The following is an 18297-nucleotide window of genomic DNA, read 5'->3' as shown; positions in this document are numbered from 1 at the left end:
CTTATATGGACATTAAGTTTGTCCTGTTTTCTTTGATACATTTTCTGCATCACTCCAGTGTCACCTGGTATCTGAAATATCTGGTTTCCAGTTTGACCCAAACCCCAAACTGCTTTGTGTGTCGTCTGGTCACATGACCCGCGGCCTGGTCTGGTCTCCTAAGCAAGAAATGTTTCACATGCACGGCAGAGAACATGTTCCATTTTCTGTTTCCATAGTTTCACCACCTCCGCCACTCCTGAATCTAGAATATTATATTAGAATAATTAAAATACATTTATCAGGATTATTATTATTTTTTTTCATATTTGCTTAACATGCATATCAAATTGTATTGATACTGAATTCACAGGTTTACCTGAAGGTAATCCCAGATTACCACATGGGATAATCTGGGATTATCCCATTAGGATAATCACAATCTTACAATGTTTCCATGGACAATTATTTATGTATTGCTTATTTTTATGATAGTTGTAGAGTTGCATATTTTTTAAATTTGCTTATTCTTGTCCTTCTGTTTTCACTTTTTATTATTTTAACACCATAGAAATTTTGGGCTTCTGATCCCAACAGGAGAAAGTGATAGAATTATTTAATCTGCATTCAACTATTGGGAGTATTATTTTTAGAATTACTTGACGTTAGATTCAAGACTAATAATTCCAGACCAAATAAATCCAGAGAAATGATTTAATTATTTCTCTTGATTTATTTGGTCTGGAATTATTAGAGGAATGATCGTGATCCTTCACCTTTTTCATTTTTATTCTGTTTTTGTGGCATTATTTCTCCTTTTTTTTTTATTAATTTATTTCATCATTTATGTAGTATCGTCCCTTTGTAGTGGCGATGTCGAAGATTTCCGATTCGTTGTTTTTGGCGGCACATAGGGCGAAAAGCGGTATTTGCAGGTGTGTTTTTGGAACTCACTTCCCAGACTTCCCAGACACTCCTCAAACAATTCAAGGTCACCAGTTCACATGAAAGCGATGCATGCCGGGAAAGTCGCCACAGACACCCGGTTCTTAGTACCTTAGTATTAGTCACCTTTGTGTTACCTCATTTGGCGATGGTGATTTAACAGAAATTTATTCAAATGAAAATCTTTGCGATTGGCACTTTAATTCTGTTTTTGTGTCATAATTTTCCATGTAATTCTTTTTCGGTGTCATTTCCCCTTTTTTTATTAATTTTCTGTCCTTATTTCCCCTTGAATTCTGTCTCACCGATTATTTATTTATTTATTTATTTATTTATTCCCTTAAACTCAATTGTTACGCCTTTTCCTTCGTCTCAGCGTGGAGATCGGGGAGAGCGTGCGCGGCGAGGACGTCTACATTGTGCAGAGCGGCTGCGGCGAGATCAATGACAACCTGATGGAGCTGCTGATCATGATAAATGCCTGCAAGATTGCATCGTCCTCCAGGGTGACGGCCGTCATCCCCTGCTTCCCCTACGCTCGGCAGGACAAAAAGGACAAGGTGCGCGTCTGGCTATCCTGCTTATTACACGCTACTTACTAAGAAAAGAATACGCTTGGACGGAATATTGATTTGAAGTGATTTTATAACTAGTATGTATAGTGTAAGAGCTTCCGCTAGGAAAAGTAATCCACAACGTAGCTAACAACATAGCAACGTAGTGAAAATTTTTGCTAAAAAGTAAACTTCTTACCGATGACAAACCTATTTACTATTATTAATGTTGGATCGGACATATTAACATTCACCTCGTCACCTCTTCAAGATGCCACTGCTAGCTAGCATTAGCATGTCAGCGGAGTGATTATTAACATTTGCCGTTTCTCAATACCAAGTACGCAAAGTCCGGACTTGCGGACTTGGTAGTTCAGACATGGCAAGTTCGACTCGGGAGTACAGACTCCCGGGGACGGGAGGACGCAGGACGGTCATTCTGCGAGATGCATTGTGGGATACTTGGCTGTCCCAAGTCCACACAAGTCACCACCGATGCGTCCTCGATAAAATGGGCGGAGCAAGTCCACATCCGGGCATTTGGATGTGGACTTCCAATTCAAAGTACGCATTTGGGCATGCGTACCTTGAATTGGAACAGTACTTGGGCTGCGACTGATGACGTTTCTCAAGTCCACAAGAACACACATTGAGGAAGGGCCATTATCAACAGATCAGCGGCCATTATTCAGAAATAATTGACTGTTGATTGCAACTATCAACCAATTAGAATGGAGTATCCTACAGAGCAATGTGGTAATACATACATAGTTGACAGTCCCTTATTTTATATTTGTGTCTATTTGGTTAAAGTCTAATTTTCCGGGGGCCTTTAGGACAATATATTCCTTAAAGCAGTGTTTCCCAAAGTGTGGGCCACGGTCCCCTGGTGGGCCGTGAAGGTACTGCAGGTGGGCTGCAAGAGGTCATTTACAATAAATCGTTTTCAATTTTGTCAAGTTTGAACTTCCCATAAAATATTTATGATTAAATATTAACACTTTGAAACGTAATCAAATTAATAAAACAAAGCCATGGGTTTTAAATCATGTGTTATTCTTCATTTATCTGACCTATTTTTGATTTGGATCGTATGTTATATCTCGTCATTGGGCCGCGGCATTCTTAAGTTTGGGAAAGGCTCCTTAAAGTTTGATTACATTCCTGAAAGGGCCATATTGCTAAAATTAATAACTTAAGTTATTGTTCACGAAAACAATTAACCGCTGCTTCTACAATGAACATGTTAGTTTGGTTTAGTCCGGAATCCCGTTTTTAAATTCTTATTTATGTTTCTATTTCCAGAGCCGTGCCCCCATCTCGGCCAAGTTGGTGGCCAACATGCTGTCTGTGGCAGGAGCAGATCACATCATCACCATGGACCTGCATGCCTCGCAAATACAGGTCAGATATAAATTATACATAATTTAAATAAACAACATAATAAACTGTCATATGCTCTGTGTGGAGGGCGAAATTCCGGTGCACAAATATAACATCTGAATCTATCTTAAACCTTGAATGAACATTAAAAATGTTAAACAACACGTAAACCAATAAGAATATGGAAAAAAATATATATGATTTGTCTGCGGATGCCCCTGCAACTGGGTAACCCTGGTTAATCCTCAGGATCCAGATCTGTCCTTATTCATTAAGTCACAACCCAATTATGAATTTAGATTTGAACCTTTTGTCACAAAATGAAAAGTGCAGTTACCTACCTTATTTGCAAAAATTGCAATAAGGCCTAAAATCCATTAAAAAGAAACAGCAAATGTATTTATTTTAAAATATTTTTTGATTTCAATGGAATTAAAATGCATCAAGGCCTTTTATGACAGCATCAGGAAATTAAAAAGTTACTCTTTCATACTAGTTCCGATGCTTTTATTAAAGACTCCTAAGTTAAAATTTGTTTTTTTATACCAGCTTCTTTTCTCTCTCTCTCTCTCTCTCTCTCTCTCTCTCTCTCTCTCTCTCTCTCTCTCTCTCTCTCTCTCTCTCTCTCTCTCTCTCTCTCTCTCTCTCTCTCTCTCTCTCTCTCTCTCTCTCTCTCTCTCTCTCTCTCTCTCTCTCTCTCTCTCTCTCTCTCTCTCTCTCTCTCTCTCTCTCTCTCTCTCTCTCTCTCTCTCTCTCTCTCTCTCTCTCTCTCTCCTGGTGATCTTTAAAGGCAATAAACTGTTAAAACAAAAACATCGGTTAGGCTTTCAAAATAATACAATTTTAACTAATGTCGTTGTAAATGGTACTGTGCAAAGTTGTATAGTTGTTTTGTTTTTGGTTTTTTTTAATTTTTTTTTAAGATGAACAGATAAGCTCAGAATGTCATTGTAGTCGTAATAATAATAATCTTAACTGGGACAGTGCTGATGATACTGGTTCTTACAGAGGGATCTGGTGATGATGACTGAGGATGGATGGAATAACTTGATGGATGGGTGGATGCTGAATTCTCTCTCTTCAGGGTTTTTTCGACATCGCCGTGGACAACCTGTACGCTGAGCCTGCAGTGCTGCAGTGGATCAGAGAAAACATCCCTGAATGGAAGAACTGCATCATTGTGTCACCTGACGCCGGAGGAGCCAAGAGGTATTAAAAAAAAAAAAAAAAGAGCCATGGAAAGAAAAGTGAGATACTGAGTGTTGTGGATGATTCAGTTTCGCAGAGTGAAATTAATATTACCAGCACGTTGCAGACCTAGTTATTGAAGGATAGGTTTTCTGTCTCCACCCATGCCTTATTAAAATGTTGGTTCCATATTTTATAACAGTTTGTAGAAACAACCTCGCTGAACATTCTCATTGAGAATCTTGCCACTCTTGTTGAGAACCCTACCACTCTAACTGAGAAATGTCCCACTCTACTGCTGCTTCTCACTGTGCTTCAATGCAGTCCAATGGGGCAAACGTGAAATCTCTCTGAAACATATAAAGACTTTCTGACCATTATTGCCAGATTTTTATCGATAGATCGATTCAAGATTCAAGATTTTTTATTTGTCACATACATATACATACTTCCATACATATATGCAGTGAAATGTAATGCAACGCACCCGGTGATAGCACACAATATGTCTTAGGAAAAAATAGAAAATAAAATAAAAAGTAGAAAATTCCTTTCTAATAGATCGACTAACTGACTCCTAAAACGTAATACAGTAAGTGGAATACTTATAGAATAAGATAAAAATATATAGAATAAAATACAATAAAAATGAATTGATCAATCTCTAGCCAGCGTGTTTTCATAAAATAGCGCTATTTGGCGCCTGTGTATCGATAACGTATCGCAAGAGGAAGTATCAGGATATATTCCAGTATCGATATATTGTCTCACTGCTAAAGAGCGGATAGTTTGTCAGTGAGAGCAGATCGTTCTCTAAAAGTGGTAAGTCTCAACAGTATAGTGAACCTACTTTTCAGTAACACCTGTGTTTAAAATAAAATAAATAAACCAATCCAACAAAGATAAATAAAAGATAAGGATTATCCATTTATTGAAAAAAAGAAAGCTTTCCATGTGCGGTCCATGAACTTACACTTAACTAAAATGAAGAGGTTTGAATTTGGAGTTAGGAGTTCTCTGCTGCTCTGCTTCTGTATAAACTGCGATTTTTGGGGGATGAATTTGAGACTTAATGTTATTGTTTAGGACTCCTTCTCCCTCCCCCCTTCAGGGTGACGTCCATCGCGGACCGTCTAAACGTGGAGTTCGCGCTGATCCACAAGGAGCGTAAGAAGGCCAACGAGGTGGACCGCATGGTCCTGGTCGGCGATGTCAAGGACCGCGTCGCCATCTTGGTGGACGACATGGCCGACACCTGCGGGACTATCTGCCACGCTGCCGACAAGTTAGCATCCCTCACACAAATACACACACACTGCTCTGGGCTAGGTAGGCAGTAGGGATGCCACGGCACATGGTTTATTATCGAACCGTTCGGGACGCCCCCTACGGTTCAATACGTACACGTGAACCGCGGTATTTCGGTATCGGGAAAGAAGTCAACCAGACGCATTGGCGCAACGTGTGTGGTAAGTCCAGTCTTCCTATTGAATCCACTGTTGGAGCGCCACTGGCCACATCAGCCACACGGGGTCCGGGCGAAGCCGCATGGCATTTCTCTATATTTGCGCGAGAGGGCTGTTTCTTTTTATTTGTTTTATTTTTTTCCTTTTCAACTCCGGACAGCTACGCAGCCTTTTCCATAGGAATGCAAGATAAAACTGCGTAGAAATGTTTTTGTAAAGAGTGCAATCAATCAAGGTGTCCAGTCAGGAGGAGAAAAAAAAAAAAAACCCTGGGATGTCCGCGTCCCTCTTTATAACAAACTTCTCAACTTGCACCAGGTAGTGTTGGGTCGTTCACAAATGATCCGATTCTTTTGAACAGCTCTTTTGTAGGAACAAGGGGAACAGTCTGAGCTGTTCTTTATTTACTTATTTATTTATTTATACGTTTTTAGTTTTGTGTTGTTTGTTTAAATTGCCCTGTCCTGCCACCGGCAAATGTTTCCCCCTCTATGTAAGAGGGATCCCATGCTCCTCCCTCACCGGGAGGTGCCCTGGCTGGAGAAGAGCGCACCCACTCTCAGGTCAGGTTATCCTTGTAAATTTCATGATGAACCTGAAGATTTGTCTTTCTCCTCTTTCGTTCTGCCTGGCGACACTCTCTCTTAAGCTGCCTAATGCCCCTTATTGTGGGTGGGTCCAGAAACGTGCTGAGTGAGGTCAAATGCCTCCAATAGGCTAATGAAGTGTTGAGCATCTGGGTCTGTTTGATTGAACATGAATATTAAAATCACCTGAGATAATTATACAATCACAATCAATGGAGACCTTGGACAGTAGCTCAGAGTTCATCAAGAAAGCCACATTCGGATTTTGGTGGCCGATAGACAGCGATGATTAAAATCGGGGCACTGCAGTTTATAGATATAGCAAGGTGTTCAAAAGACGTGAATTCTCCGAGGAGGATTTGCTTGCAGGTATAGATATCAGAGAAGACTATTCCAGCTATTCCACCGCCTCTCTGGTCAGCTCTAGTGGTTTGGATGAACTTGAAATTAGGAGGTGCGGTCTCAGTGAGTGCGACTGAGCCATTTCTATCCAGCCAGTTCTCAGTTAAAGGAGCGAAATCCAGGTTATGAGTATTTAACAGCTCATTAACTAAAAATGACTTGTTCTGGGTGCATGGCTTTGCGGGGTACTGAGCGTTTGAGTCCGAACCGGGAGTAAACTGTTTAGATTCCTGTATGTTACAGGGAAGTTACGTAATTTCGGTCTATGATTTATAAGTACAGGAATTTGTAGAGCAGAGTGAGTCATTACTGTCAGAGTGGATCGGACTCAAACATCAGCAGCGAACAGAAGATTTCAGCATAAGTTCCATGTTTAAGTTGGTGTGTGTGTGTGTGTGTGTGTGTGTGTGTGTGTGTGTGTGTGTGTGTGTGTGTGTGTGGGTGTGTGTGTGTGAAAATCAATATTTGAATGAGCCACTATCTTGGACACCTCCTCTCCAATCAGATGAATTTATGCAAATTATAACAACCCACCAATTAACTTGAACCCCCTCCCCCCAGTCAATAGCATTACACTAGTTATTTGTGGCAGAGTATATATATATGTATGTGTGTGTGTATATATATGTATATGCACGTACGTACACACACACTGCAAGTCTTGCGAGAGGGAATGTGTGCACACAATCACAGAGGGTGGTATTCGCTTGTTCAACGGTGACTTGTAACTTTGATCAGCAGGTCTTCTGCAGCAGCTTAGTTTATACTAAAGTAGAATTAGCAGCAAAGCTTCCGTCAACCCATTCGTAACTATAGAATCGGGCCATTGACAGGTTCATGGTACATTTATATCAATTCAGCGGTCCGCGACGATGTAGTTGCATCTTTAACAGATTACCATTTGTAAATGTTTGTGAGAAAAATGGCTGTTCCAATAACTAGTTTATTAAAAATGTAATTTGGCCACAGAGAATGTTAGTTTTAGAAAAGCAGGTTTCCGTACGAGTTAAAGGATCAATAGACAACTTTTTTGCTTTTACTTATCATTATGAAATTCACGTAGATTGCACAGTGTAATGGCTAGAATAATGACACCATCGGCGTTTAGATTGGTTCCCTATAAATCACTATGCATTCGGACGACATTGGGTCAACCAATACACAACCATTAGCGGAAATGACGGACAGTGGAGCAATCTACTCGAGGTAGATCATAAACCCTTGAATGTTAGAACAACTCATTGAAATAGGGCTGCGATGATTACCGCGGTTATGTGCATCACCGTGGTATTGAGCTTTTTTCCGTCATCACCGCAAATAATAACTTTTTTTTTATGTACACTTTTTTTTTTTTTGCTGGTGAAAGTTACAATAGGATGACAATATAAACACAATCATTGTTTCATCATTGACTGTGCTTGAGGGCTTTTGCTCCGCTGGTCGCTCAGGGGAAGGACAGTCCCTTAAGGCTATTTGTGTGTGTCCAATTGTTATTAATTATTTCTAGGCTTGGGTGTTTGATATCTACAGATAATGTTCAATTGAATAAACACACAATACACAGATTAAAAGACTGAAGCATAAAGTTAACAGTTGCCGTTATCACACCATATCTTTCAATTAAATTTGTATGATATACTTTGAAACAATTTCTGCTACGTTCAAAAATGTTATTTGTCAAGCATTTATGTTTCCGCGATTTAAATAAGCGTTCCGTGGGTAAGGGTGGCGACCGGCGCAATAACAATTGAAGTCTCACCATGCTTGGCTGTTAATGTTATGCTGAAGTGATACTGTACGTTTCTGGACCGTATTCAACAGATACGTTATGTGATCATCCTATTATACTGTCTTCTATTAATTTACAGAAATACATTAAGAAAAAAATGTATCTGTTCTCAGATGGGAGCCGACTCCCATCGACCACCAGGAGCTGAGTCATTGAGCCCACTTGTTCACAACCGACACACGACTAATGGTAATGCCCATCCAGTTGACGCTAGCTGTCTGACATTATTCCATTCAATAATGGCAACAAATTAAGTTCCTAAGCCAAATGTTACTTCGCCTATTCTTCATTCATCTTTTGGTCTGCGCCAGACGACGGCAAATTTGTACGAGGCAATATGCCGTATTTGTTGGAAATAAATATCCGTCGCCAAAGGAAATACGTGTTATCTAAGACCACATCTTAGAATTAACCATCCTGCAGCGTTTGACGGACGAGGTAGCAGCACACCTGCCTCAGGAGGAGGTACAACCTATGCCAATGAGTATCCAAGGCCTTTGCGAGAAGAGCAAAGTACCAACATGACAGCAATAAGTCACGAGCGCGTACTGACAGTGTGACTTGCTATTTGGTCGAAGAAATTCAAATGTTACAGGATTTTTATAAGCAATATGACTTCCCGACTGAAAGTACTTTCCTCAAAAAGCGATCACTGAAAAGTATCTGAAAGGGAAGGACAACGTTACACGGGGCTTGAAAGACCTGACCATACACTATCTCAGCGCAAACTGGGAACTAAAATCAAAGTGCCTGGAGACCGTGTTCACGGCAGAAAGCCACACGGATGACAACCTGGCGGAATCCCTCAGAGGAAATTGGCCTGTATTACCGGGGACATTATTGTGGCTGTGGTGCAAAATCATGGCTGGCAATGGCTAAATGACTTTGGCCATAATCTGCATTATCTGTCACCAATGCATTGAAGACAGAGAAGGGCACAGCCCGAGCCATGGGTTCGTGCAGAACATTGGTGACTACTTTGTCGCAGAGCTGGCAAAAAAAAGAAAAAAGCTGCAGAAAGAACAAGCCCAGCTCAACTTGCCTCAACATTGCTTAATTCTGGTGAGTTGCGCTCAACTTCGATTCCTATTTCTTTCTTTAGACATTGTTTTGATATGTAATGACATAATATTATTCATCAGAAAATGACAACTAATAATAACCGATCTTTGTCGCAAACATTACTCCACGTATTCTTATTCATATCCACTAATATATATTAAACACTAATTCATAAGCACTGAAGTGAATTGTTGTCGTACTGTCTGCATCTGCATGTGTGACATAGTTACGGTGTCCAGCCGCTAGATGGAACTGTTGATTAAGAAGTGGAGTAATGTTGAGGACGAGGGGAAGGAAATGTGAAGGGTTTCATTTGTCGTTTTGTATGCACAGTGTAACACAAGGTCATTCTGGGCAGTGACATTTTTGAGCCATGGTTAGCAACTTCTTCATAGGCATAAAAAATATGTAATTATTAAGATCACACATAAGCGCAAAAATTCGCAGAAAACCATGGCAAGAATAACTAAAATATACTTAACAGTAAAATACTAGCAGCAAAAATATCATATTAAATTAACATAAGTAAAACACAAGCAGTTACAGCAAACTGAAAAGATGGGACATATGGACAATGAACCCAGCATATCGTTTATTTGACTAATTAAACGTTAAGCCAATTTAAAATTATGAATAGACTGAGGATTCTCAAATAAAATATTATTATAATGTTATGTTAATTACTTGTACTATGAAACAAAATACCCTATTTATCCTGTAAAAAACGGGTTGAAACTTATGGACAGACTTCTGCTCAATTTTATTAACAAGCGGGCTGCTGTTAACGTAGCCTATTTGGGCATACTTAATGCCTACTTTGAAGAATAATACAATTGTGTTTTTAATTGATTCACAGGATTGTCCTGCCAGGTGGGGTACTAAGAAGACGGTTGACTGCGTTATCAAGCAAGCGGCATCTATTAGGATGGTGTTGATGGATGACAGGGGCAGCCATATGGCCGGACGTCTGAGTCCTAGAATCTGTAAATGCAACGCTGAAGAAAGTAGTTTTAGTGAAGTGGTTTTACAGATGCGCTACCTTCAGAGAAGACTTAACAGTGTCATCTGTGAAACTGGTCTCAGTTACTGAGGATCTTCTGCTCCCAACCGAGGAAGGCACTGAGTTGATGCACAATCCGGAGCGTCCAGAGTTTTGGAAGACCAGTACAGTGCACCTGCAACACAGCAACTGGCAAAGGCCTCATTCATTGCCCCGAGATACAGGGACTGTAACTTCGGAGACGTCGAAGATGCTCTCCTGGAGGAGATACTGGCAGCAGTGCCCGAAGAGCGGCGCAGTGACGGCGGTGGAGATGGTGCCATGCAACCAAATACCTGGAGATGGGAGAAGGAGAGGCTCCTCCTCCCAAAAATAAAGAATCTTTAGAAAACACTTAAAGGTATATAACCGCATGCACTACGAGCACTCCCTCGGAGTGCGGATGGCAATATTGTCACAGCGTTGAGATCCTCTCTTAAACCGGATAAAGTGAACATGCTGGTTTTCCTGGCAGACCAAAAAAAATGAACCCTCAGGAGATGCAGAATTTGCCAATTCACTTTAGCGGCCCAGTGAGTAGTTGTAAGTTACCGGCAGCTAATTTATGTATGTTCCTGTGATGCGGGGATGGTGTGGTTTGGGCAACCACACCTGACCTGGATCTAGGCGATTGGGGTCAGAGTGGCTGCATACCTGTTGCTCGGTCTAACGAGCGACAGGTAAATGCCCCATCCCCACACACACACTCAGGACAGGAGCCTGTGTCATGGCACAGGGAAGGGACACTGAAGGGCCATCTGAAGACGCCCTGGAGCCACCAGCGGGTCAACGGGTGGCCACAGTGCCAACCCTCTCCCGACTGGCAGCTTGCGGCGCCAAGGGTGTCCGGCGGAGGACCGGGGCAGAAGCAGCTGCAGCAACCACCACGGGTAATCGCCCGTTGCTAGCTTCTCCACCCAGCAGCCACCGCCGGGACCATCCAGCAGCCTTTGTGTTGCACTGTGAAAAAGCCAATCTGTATCTACCGGACCGAATTCAACACAGATTTCGGTGCCACTTCAATGCCTGAGCTGTCGATTGAAATATGAACCTCCTGGAGCACCATAAATCGTACATTCACCGTCATCGCAATATGTACATGCGTGATAAACACCTTGCAAAAGACTGATATGTGATGAATAAGAAAAATCATTTTTACATGCGACATGCATAGTAAGCTGGCGGGTTGACATTCCTTACTCTCCCCCAAGTCAGTCAAAAACACTCTGTGTTTCTGTCCCCACACAAGGAGTTCCCTTGTCGCCCCAGAGCAACAGGTCTGAATTGTGCCCATTTTATTTTCGTCCCAAAAGTTCAAGTTGATGTTATGTCTCTGAGGGACATGCATTTTTTTAGTCAGTTTGAATGAAACTGTGTTCTTGGAAACTTCCACTTGTGACACCATGAACCGATGTTATGTAAGTACGGTTTACGTCTCTGGGTGCTTATTCGCGTTCCGAGAGTTGCGCTGTGTAGACCGCATACCGTAGGAGTCAATGCGGCATTGGCGCGAGAACAAAAAAACGAATAAGTACCTAACATGACTAAACTGAACCCCATGTATTCCTGCCTGCAGCTATAATCATTATTATAGCTGTAATTTTCCTCTCTGTCTGAAGCATAGCATTTGCTGTTTTAAGAATTAAAATGTATTTATTTGAGACCTGGTTGGTTGTTCGTTTTCTTTTTCAAGCTGCGTGTGTTGACCATTTCTTTAGTTTTTAAAGCAATAAATAACTTTATTCACTTCACAGTTCATTCTATGTTTGTACAAATTACTTGTACGAAAAGCATTGGATGAATTTTTTATTTTTTTTTTTAAATGGCATAAATAGACTAAGGTCCAATGGAAAAAAGGCTGCAATATATATTTTTTTCTTTCCTCGGGGGACAGTGCCTGCTGTCTGGGCGTCAGCAGCTCAAAAGTTGCCTATTGCCCCTTTAAGAGACTTGAATGTTAAATTAGTAAATAAAGCAGTGTTTTTATACCAGTGGGTCCCAAACTGGAGTCTGCTGCCCCCTATGGGTAATAGCAGGAATTGCAGGGGGCCGCAGCAATGGGTAAAACAAAAAGATAATAAAACGTGGGAATCCGGTTTGAGATTTGGACGCCCCCTAGGAGCCACAGCTTGGTATTGTGTGGCGGTCATGGCTTTGCCCTTTTTTATTTATTTAAATAAATAAAATAAAAATGAGCTGAAAAAGAAAAACTCCATCCGGGAGCTGGCATATCAAAATTAACCTTAAAACCTATATCAAAGATTCAAGAGGATGTTTGTCACATACACATGCATACGGTCATACATATATGCAGTGAAATGTCATGACACCCGGTGATTACACATAAGCTCTAAAAATATTAAAATGTGTGTAACCGTCAGGGTGGAGCCTTGTGTGAAACGCTAGAGGGCTTTTAATTTGAAACTAATTTTAACTAATTTTAATAAATGTTCAGTATCCTTGCTCGTTGCTCTGACACATTTAGAAGAATATTTTTTGATGCTTTTGATTGTCGCAATGATCAGTCTCCAAAAATGGTCACAAAATGCGACTAAATGGTTGCAGTCTGGAGACCTGGGCTCACTTCGTGCGCACAGCCCTTGTAAACTAAATTTGTTTTAAAGGGTTATCTGTAACGTAGCACAGTGTTCACATTGTTCGTTATAATATCAGACCTGCCAACCTGCACGCATTTTTTTTACCAGCTACGCAATTCTTACTCAAAATAGGCAAGAAGGAAATGCCAGCTGAAACTACGCTGTATGTATGTATGTATGGTAATTTAATGATGGAAATCAATCAAACAGTACCGAACATTTATTGGGTATTTCAACTACATCCCTGGGATTGGACCAGATGCTCTGACCTGTGGTTCTGTAAACCCTCCCTCTCCTCTCACTCAACATCTGCTGATACGCATCACTGAGCGCTACTTTATTATCCACCAAGGTGGAACGCTGCATTTCTGAGGTAAAATCATGACCGTAATGTTAAAATATAAAACATGAGATGCACCGATTGATCGGCCGGTTTTCACCAGGCGATCAGTGGCAGATATATTTTCAGATTTTGTGTTGGTCAAATTTACAGCCCGATACTGTGCTCATGTACTGTACTCGTAAAAATGCTCCGACACCAAACCCGATGCAACGTAATGTAACATAGTTGCGCGTTGACGATTAAAAAAAATAAAATGTTGGCTGTTTGGAGGTACTTCAAGGTCAACAAAGATGAGATAAATTGTAAACCTATCGCCTGATAATATTCTAACATTGTGCAGACTGTGTTTCTAACGCTGTCACAGCGGAGCTCTGTTCCTGATGAAAAGTTTGACTTTATTTTTGAGACTCGGTTCTTGACGAGTCACTCAGTAAAACCAGTCGTTCTATTTGATTCACTTGGTTTAACGTGCGGTGAGGGAAGGAGGACTTCCAGCGGACGAGAGTGAGAAGAGCCGGCCATTTATTTAATTTTTTTATAATTGCAATTTATTTGCAAAGTACCATTAAATATAATATAAATGTATATTTGCACTTAAAGTGAAAGAGACTTTAATTTGAAGTTTGAACTGAACATTTCCATGTTAGTTATATGTTGGGTCCTACTAAAACTCAGTGAGTTACAAGTTGAATTATACTGAAACTTGGTGACAGTCCCATATTCTATTTAACTTGAACTCAGTGACAGTTTCATGTTCTATTATTGTTCCATAGTGAATAATAAACAATGTCAAAATCAGCAATCTTACTATTGTGGTAACTGAAAATTTCAGCAGTAGTCCATATGTGCAGCTGCAAATCACATGAGTGTGATCAGATCATTTGATTTTTATTTTATTTTCTTTTTAAGCAATGCAACCATCAACTATCTTGACCAAAGACGTTTTTTTTTGTTTTTGTTTTTTTTCTCCCTTTCCTCCTACAGTTTGAACTGTTAAAATGTTTTGTTCAATTATCATTTTTTGGATTATTTTTATTTCAATGTTCTCGCACTTACGCCATTTTGGAGTAGATCACATTCCAGGGAAACATTGTCCTTTAGTGGACGTTTCTAAACATACAGAGGCATACTGTGCTTATTAAAAAAAGGTTATAATCTAGAAAGCGGTGGACAACGGGGGCAGCAAGAACGCAAGAGGTGGTAGTTGACACTGGTCCAAAGCCGCACAAGTTTGACACAGAATTTAAAAAATCGACCTGAGACTGGCGCCCAAATGATCCATTGAACCACTGCAACTTGCCGTTGGCATTTTGAATTTTTTCGCGTTTTCGACAAAATCCTGGCTTGCGAAATTCGACCTAAAATGTATCCCCTTCTCCGTCTCGTGCTAATCCAACGTTGGCGCCGCCAGAGCAGTAAGTCGGTTCCTCCCAGACGCCGATCCTCCATCGTCCCTCTTTTCTCTCCACCTAATCTTGTCGTTCTTTGTTTTGCCTTTTCCTGCCGCAGGCTGATCGACGCCGGCGCCATCAAGGTGTACGCCATCCTGACGCACGGTATCTTCTCGGGCCCGGCCATCACCCGCATCAACAGCGCTCCGTTCGAGGCCGTGGTGGTTACCAACACCATCCCCCAGGAGGAGAAGATGAAGTCTTGCCCCAAGATACAGGTGGGGCCTCCGCAGCGGACCCCGCCGCCAACACTGGGGAGTGAACGGCAGCATGAATAGAATAGACAGAATGGGTGTTTGTGATGAAGGGGATGCGTTTTTTTGTTTGTTTTTTACGAAGATAATTGGAGAGATTTTCACTTTAATATTGAATCACAAACAGGCATTCAACTGATTTTGTGGGTCATGTTTGTTTCACCGCCCCCCACAGTTCACACCACACGCTCGAAATGCCACACACTATGATTTGCCTCCAATCTGGGGTTGTGCTTGCTGATCTTCAAAAACCCCGTTGGCGAGTGGGAAACCCGGCCAGAAGCACGTAATGTCTGAACTCTTGATGAGAATGCGCGTACGCTTCACGGAGGCCGCCATTTTGCGCCGCCATGTTTCTTCTATAGTAGCGCAGAACAGACAGCTCTAGAGAGGGCTTTTCGTGAGTTTCGCAGCCACCGTCTCTTCCTGGGAGGCTGCCATGTTGCGCCACCATGGGGAGGAGTAATGAGCTGCGATCTGCAAGCTCACCACTAGATGCCACTAAATTCGACATGCTGCACCTTTAATTCAATGGGAGGAAAAATGATATAATATAAATTTTATATTACAGCAGGTACAATTAATGTCGATTTTGTCACAGATACTAATTTTAAGTGGTAAAAGAAATTCCAAGAACCAATATTTTCTGTTGATTTTTATTTAATTGTTTCTTTTATGAAAACACTGCTTTATTGAACAAACTAAAATAAAAATCAGTTTGAACCGTTAAAATAATGAATACGAATTATTTTCATTAAAAAGCGCTGGCATTCTGTCCAGTGTCCTTTATGGCAGAGTATGCAGTACACACACGTTTATTCAACAAATCTAAAATCAAAATATATATTTTTCAATATCTTTTAAATCTTATCTTAATTTGTTACTGTTTTGTTTTCGTCTGTCTTTTTGAAAACAATTCCGAACAAGTTGAATTATGATGAAACGTAATCACATAACATTACATTACGGGCAACACACACCACGCATTCCTCTCCATTGCAAAAACCAAACCACTATTGGCGTAAAGTGACACTCCACAGCGATACAAAGGGGGACAGATCGGGGCGGTGACGGGGGCCTGTCACTTTAACATGTTGCATTGTGGGTAATGTAGGAGCCCTGTTGGCACATAGCTGGAGGAGGAGGACTGAGAGATGGCTGAGTCGATACAATTTAGTCGTCTTATGACTCTATCCTAAAAATGAGTAGGTGTCCGTCTACTGCCTGTAGTCCACAGAGTCCTGCCTCACGGTGTCTCTGTGGAAGGAAATCCCTCCGTGTGGAAGTTCCCAACCACACGGTTCTATTCAAACGGATTAAACACTGCACGTCCCTCAGAGACTTTGCCTCAGGTGTGGAGGCGATTCTGCGCACCCGTCTCCCTCGTCGGGGCTACAGAGGATGCGCGCCAGCGATGCACCCGCCAGAAAATGTGTTTGGTTGTAGATAAAGGTTATTTTATCTGACGTCCCCTTATGGCGTAATGGGGACACTTTCTCCGTGACCTCTCTGCCCGATCGCCCCCTGTCCATACATTATGCCCAGAAAATAATCTTTACGAGTCGTGCACCGTTCCTCCGCGCACCGTCCCCGCACTGTTTTCAGTTTTATTTGGAGGAAGGGGGCACGGCCATCGGGCCGCACAGAGAGCCGCACGGTGTCAGTGTCCGGATTCACACACACAAAAATGTATTCATGATCCCCCTAATTTATAATTCAGCGTTGAAATGTTATCCCTGTGCATTTTGTAATCTTCTATCCGTTTTATCCTGTGATTGTAATGCACACAGACTGGGGAGGGGACAAAAAAAACAAAACTGCTCGACTTGAAGAATCTGTCAACTGACAGTTTTTTTTCCGACTGATGATTCGACTGGTCGACTTTCAGGGAGCAGCCATAAACTTTACTTTTAAATCTGTTCATGCTGTTATACCATCGGTACCTTTATCGGTCAATGTGTTCCAATGAGAATTTTGTTGGAACGCTTTAATGTCAATGCCTGAGTTTTCTAGCTTTAATGTTGGTAAATGACAGCAAAAGACGAACTTAACGAAAACTGCAGGAAAGAACCTCCTGTTAAATAATGAAAACAATTGACAGCTGAACACCCTGACATTTTCTTGCCTTATTTTGTCTCGCTAAAGCTAGGTTTATTCTTGCCCCAGGCGCAAGGGAGTGCGGGATGCAAATGACGTTGTGCCATGGCGCGCGGAGTCCAGATTTTGTTAACTTGACGCGGGGGATGCGGGAGGCGTTCCCTGGAAATGTGTTGGAAGACTCTGCTTCCTCCCATCCCAATCCTCTGCAATCATTCGTTTTCGTGACGAGGCAACAAACCTGTTGACCGTTTCCCTCCCTCCAGGTGATCGACATCTCCATGATCCTGGCAGAGGCGATCAGACGGACCCACAACGGGGAGTCGGTGTCCTACCTCTTCAGCCACGTGCCCTTGTAACGGGAAGCCCCCCACACCCAATGCCACCAAGCCCCGCCCATTCCAGGAAGTCTTCTCCTAATAGGGGGACGACACATCGTGTTTTTCCAAATTTTTCCACCAGTGGGAGTAAAACTAATAATAATTAAAAAAAAACATGTTGTATTTATGATTTATCAATTTTTCTTTATTTTGATGGGGGATATTTTTAATTGAAATTCTTGCCAGCAGGTGGCGCCACTTTTCCCAACGCTCCTGTTTTCTAATAGTGTTTCTCCTTTGTCGATGAAAGAAGCATTCCATGTTCTGATGTGATTGTTGAGTCATTTTTACTTTATTTTTTTATTTTTTTTTTTTAAGGGGAAAAATAAAATTCCCCATAAAGTGCCCCCCCCCCCCAGCAGCCAGGAGTATTAAAATCGTTTTTTTGAAGCTAAATTCAAAGTGTGTTATAGGTAGAAAATGATTTCTACAAAAACACTAAAAGGTCAAAAGCTTCACCACAGACAAAAAAAAGAAATAGTTTCAAAAGTTTGTAAAGTTTTTTTTTTTTCTGTAAAAATCAAAACTGGAGCCAAGTGACAATAAAAATAAAACCACTTGAAAAGCAATGGATTTATTGACTTTATTTTTTATATTCTGTCATATCTGTTCCTCAATGCACTGTTGGTAAATATATATAATTTGCCATAAAATACTTTGTTTAAAGGTGGAATTTGGCAGCATTTGTCACTGAAACAGAAGAGAAACATTAAAAATGTATTTGGACAGCCAGACAACGGTGATTTCATCAAGCGTCAAATCCATACTGATCAATAATCCT

The 18297-nt window shown here is 41.2% G+C and overlaps 1 protein-coding gene across 1 annotated transcript in view; it reads left to right on the top strand.

Annotated features, from left to right (window-relative positions):
- Window positions 1-18085, top strand: part of LOC307246176 (ribose-phosphate pyrophosphokinase 2) — a 30785-nt gene extending 12700 nt beyond the window's left edge. Inside the window, exons 2-7 of the mRNA XM_080022016.1 lie at window positions 1301-1484; window positions 2784-2882; window positions 3946-4070; window positions 5161-5334; window positions 14844-15003; window positions 17403-18085. Of these exons, the coding sequence (XP_079878142.1) occupies window positions 1301-1484; window positions 2784-2882; window positions 3946-4070; window positions 5161-5334; window positions 14844-15003; window positions 17403-17495 (835 nt within the window). The 3' untranslated portion in view covers window positions 17496-18085. The remainder of the gene's footprint in view (window positions 1-1300; window positions 1485-2783; window positions 2883-3945; window positions 4071-5160; window positions 5335-14843; window positions 15004-17402) is intronic.
- The last annotated feature ends 212 nt before the right edge of the window (window positions 18086-18297 follow it).

The sequence above is a fragment of the Zeus faber genome, assembly GCF_960531495.2.
Source record: "Zeus faber genome assembly, chromosome: 2".
Lineage (NCBI taxonomy): Eukaryota > Metazoa > Chordata > Actinopteri > Zeiformes > Zeidae > Zeus > Zeus faber.
Note: the sequence above shows the minus strand (reverse complement) of the source record. Positions and strands in the feature narration are given on the sequence as shown.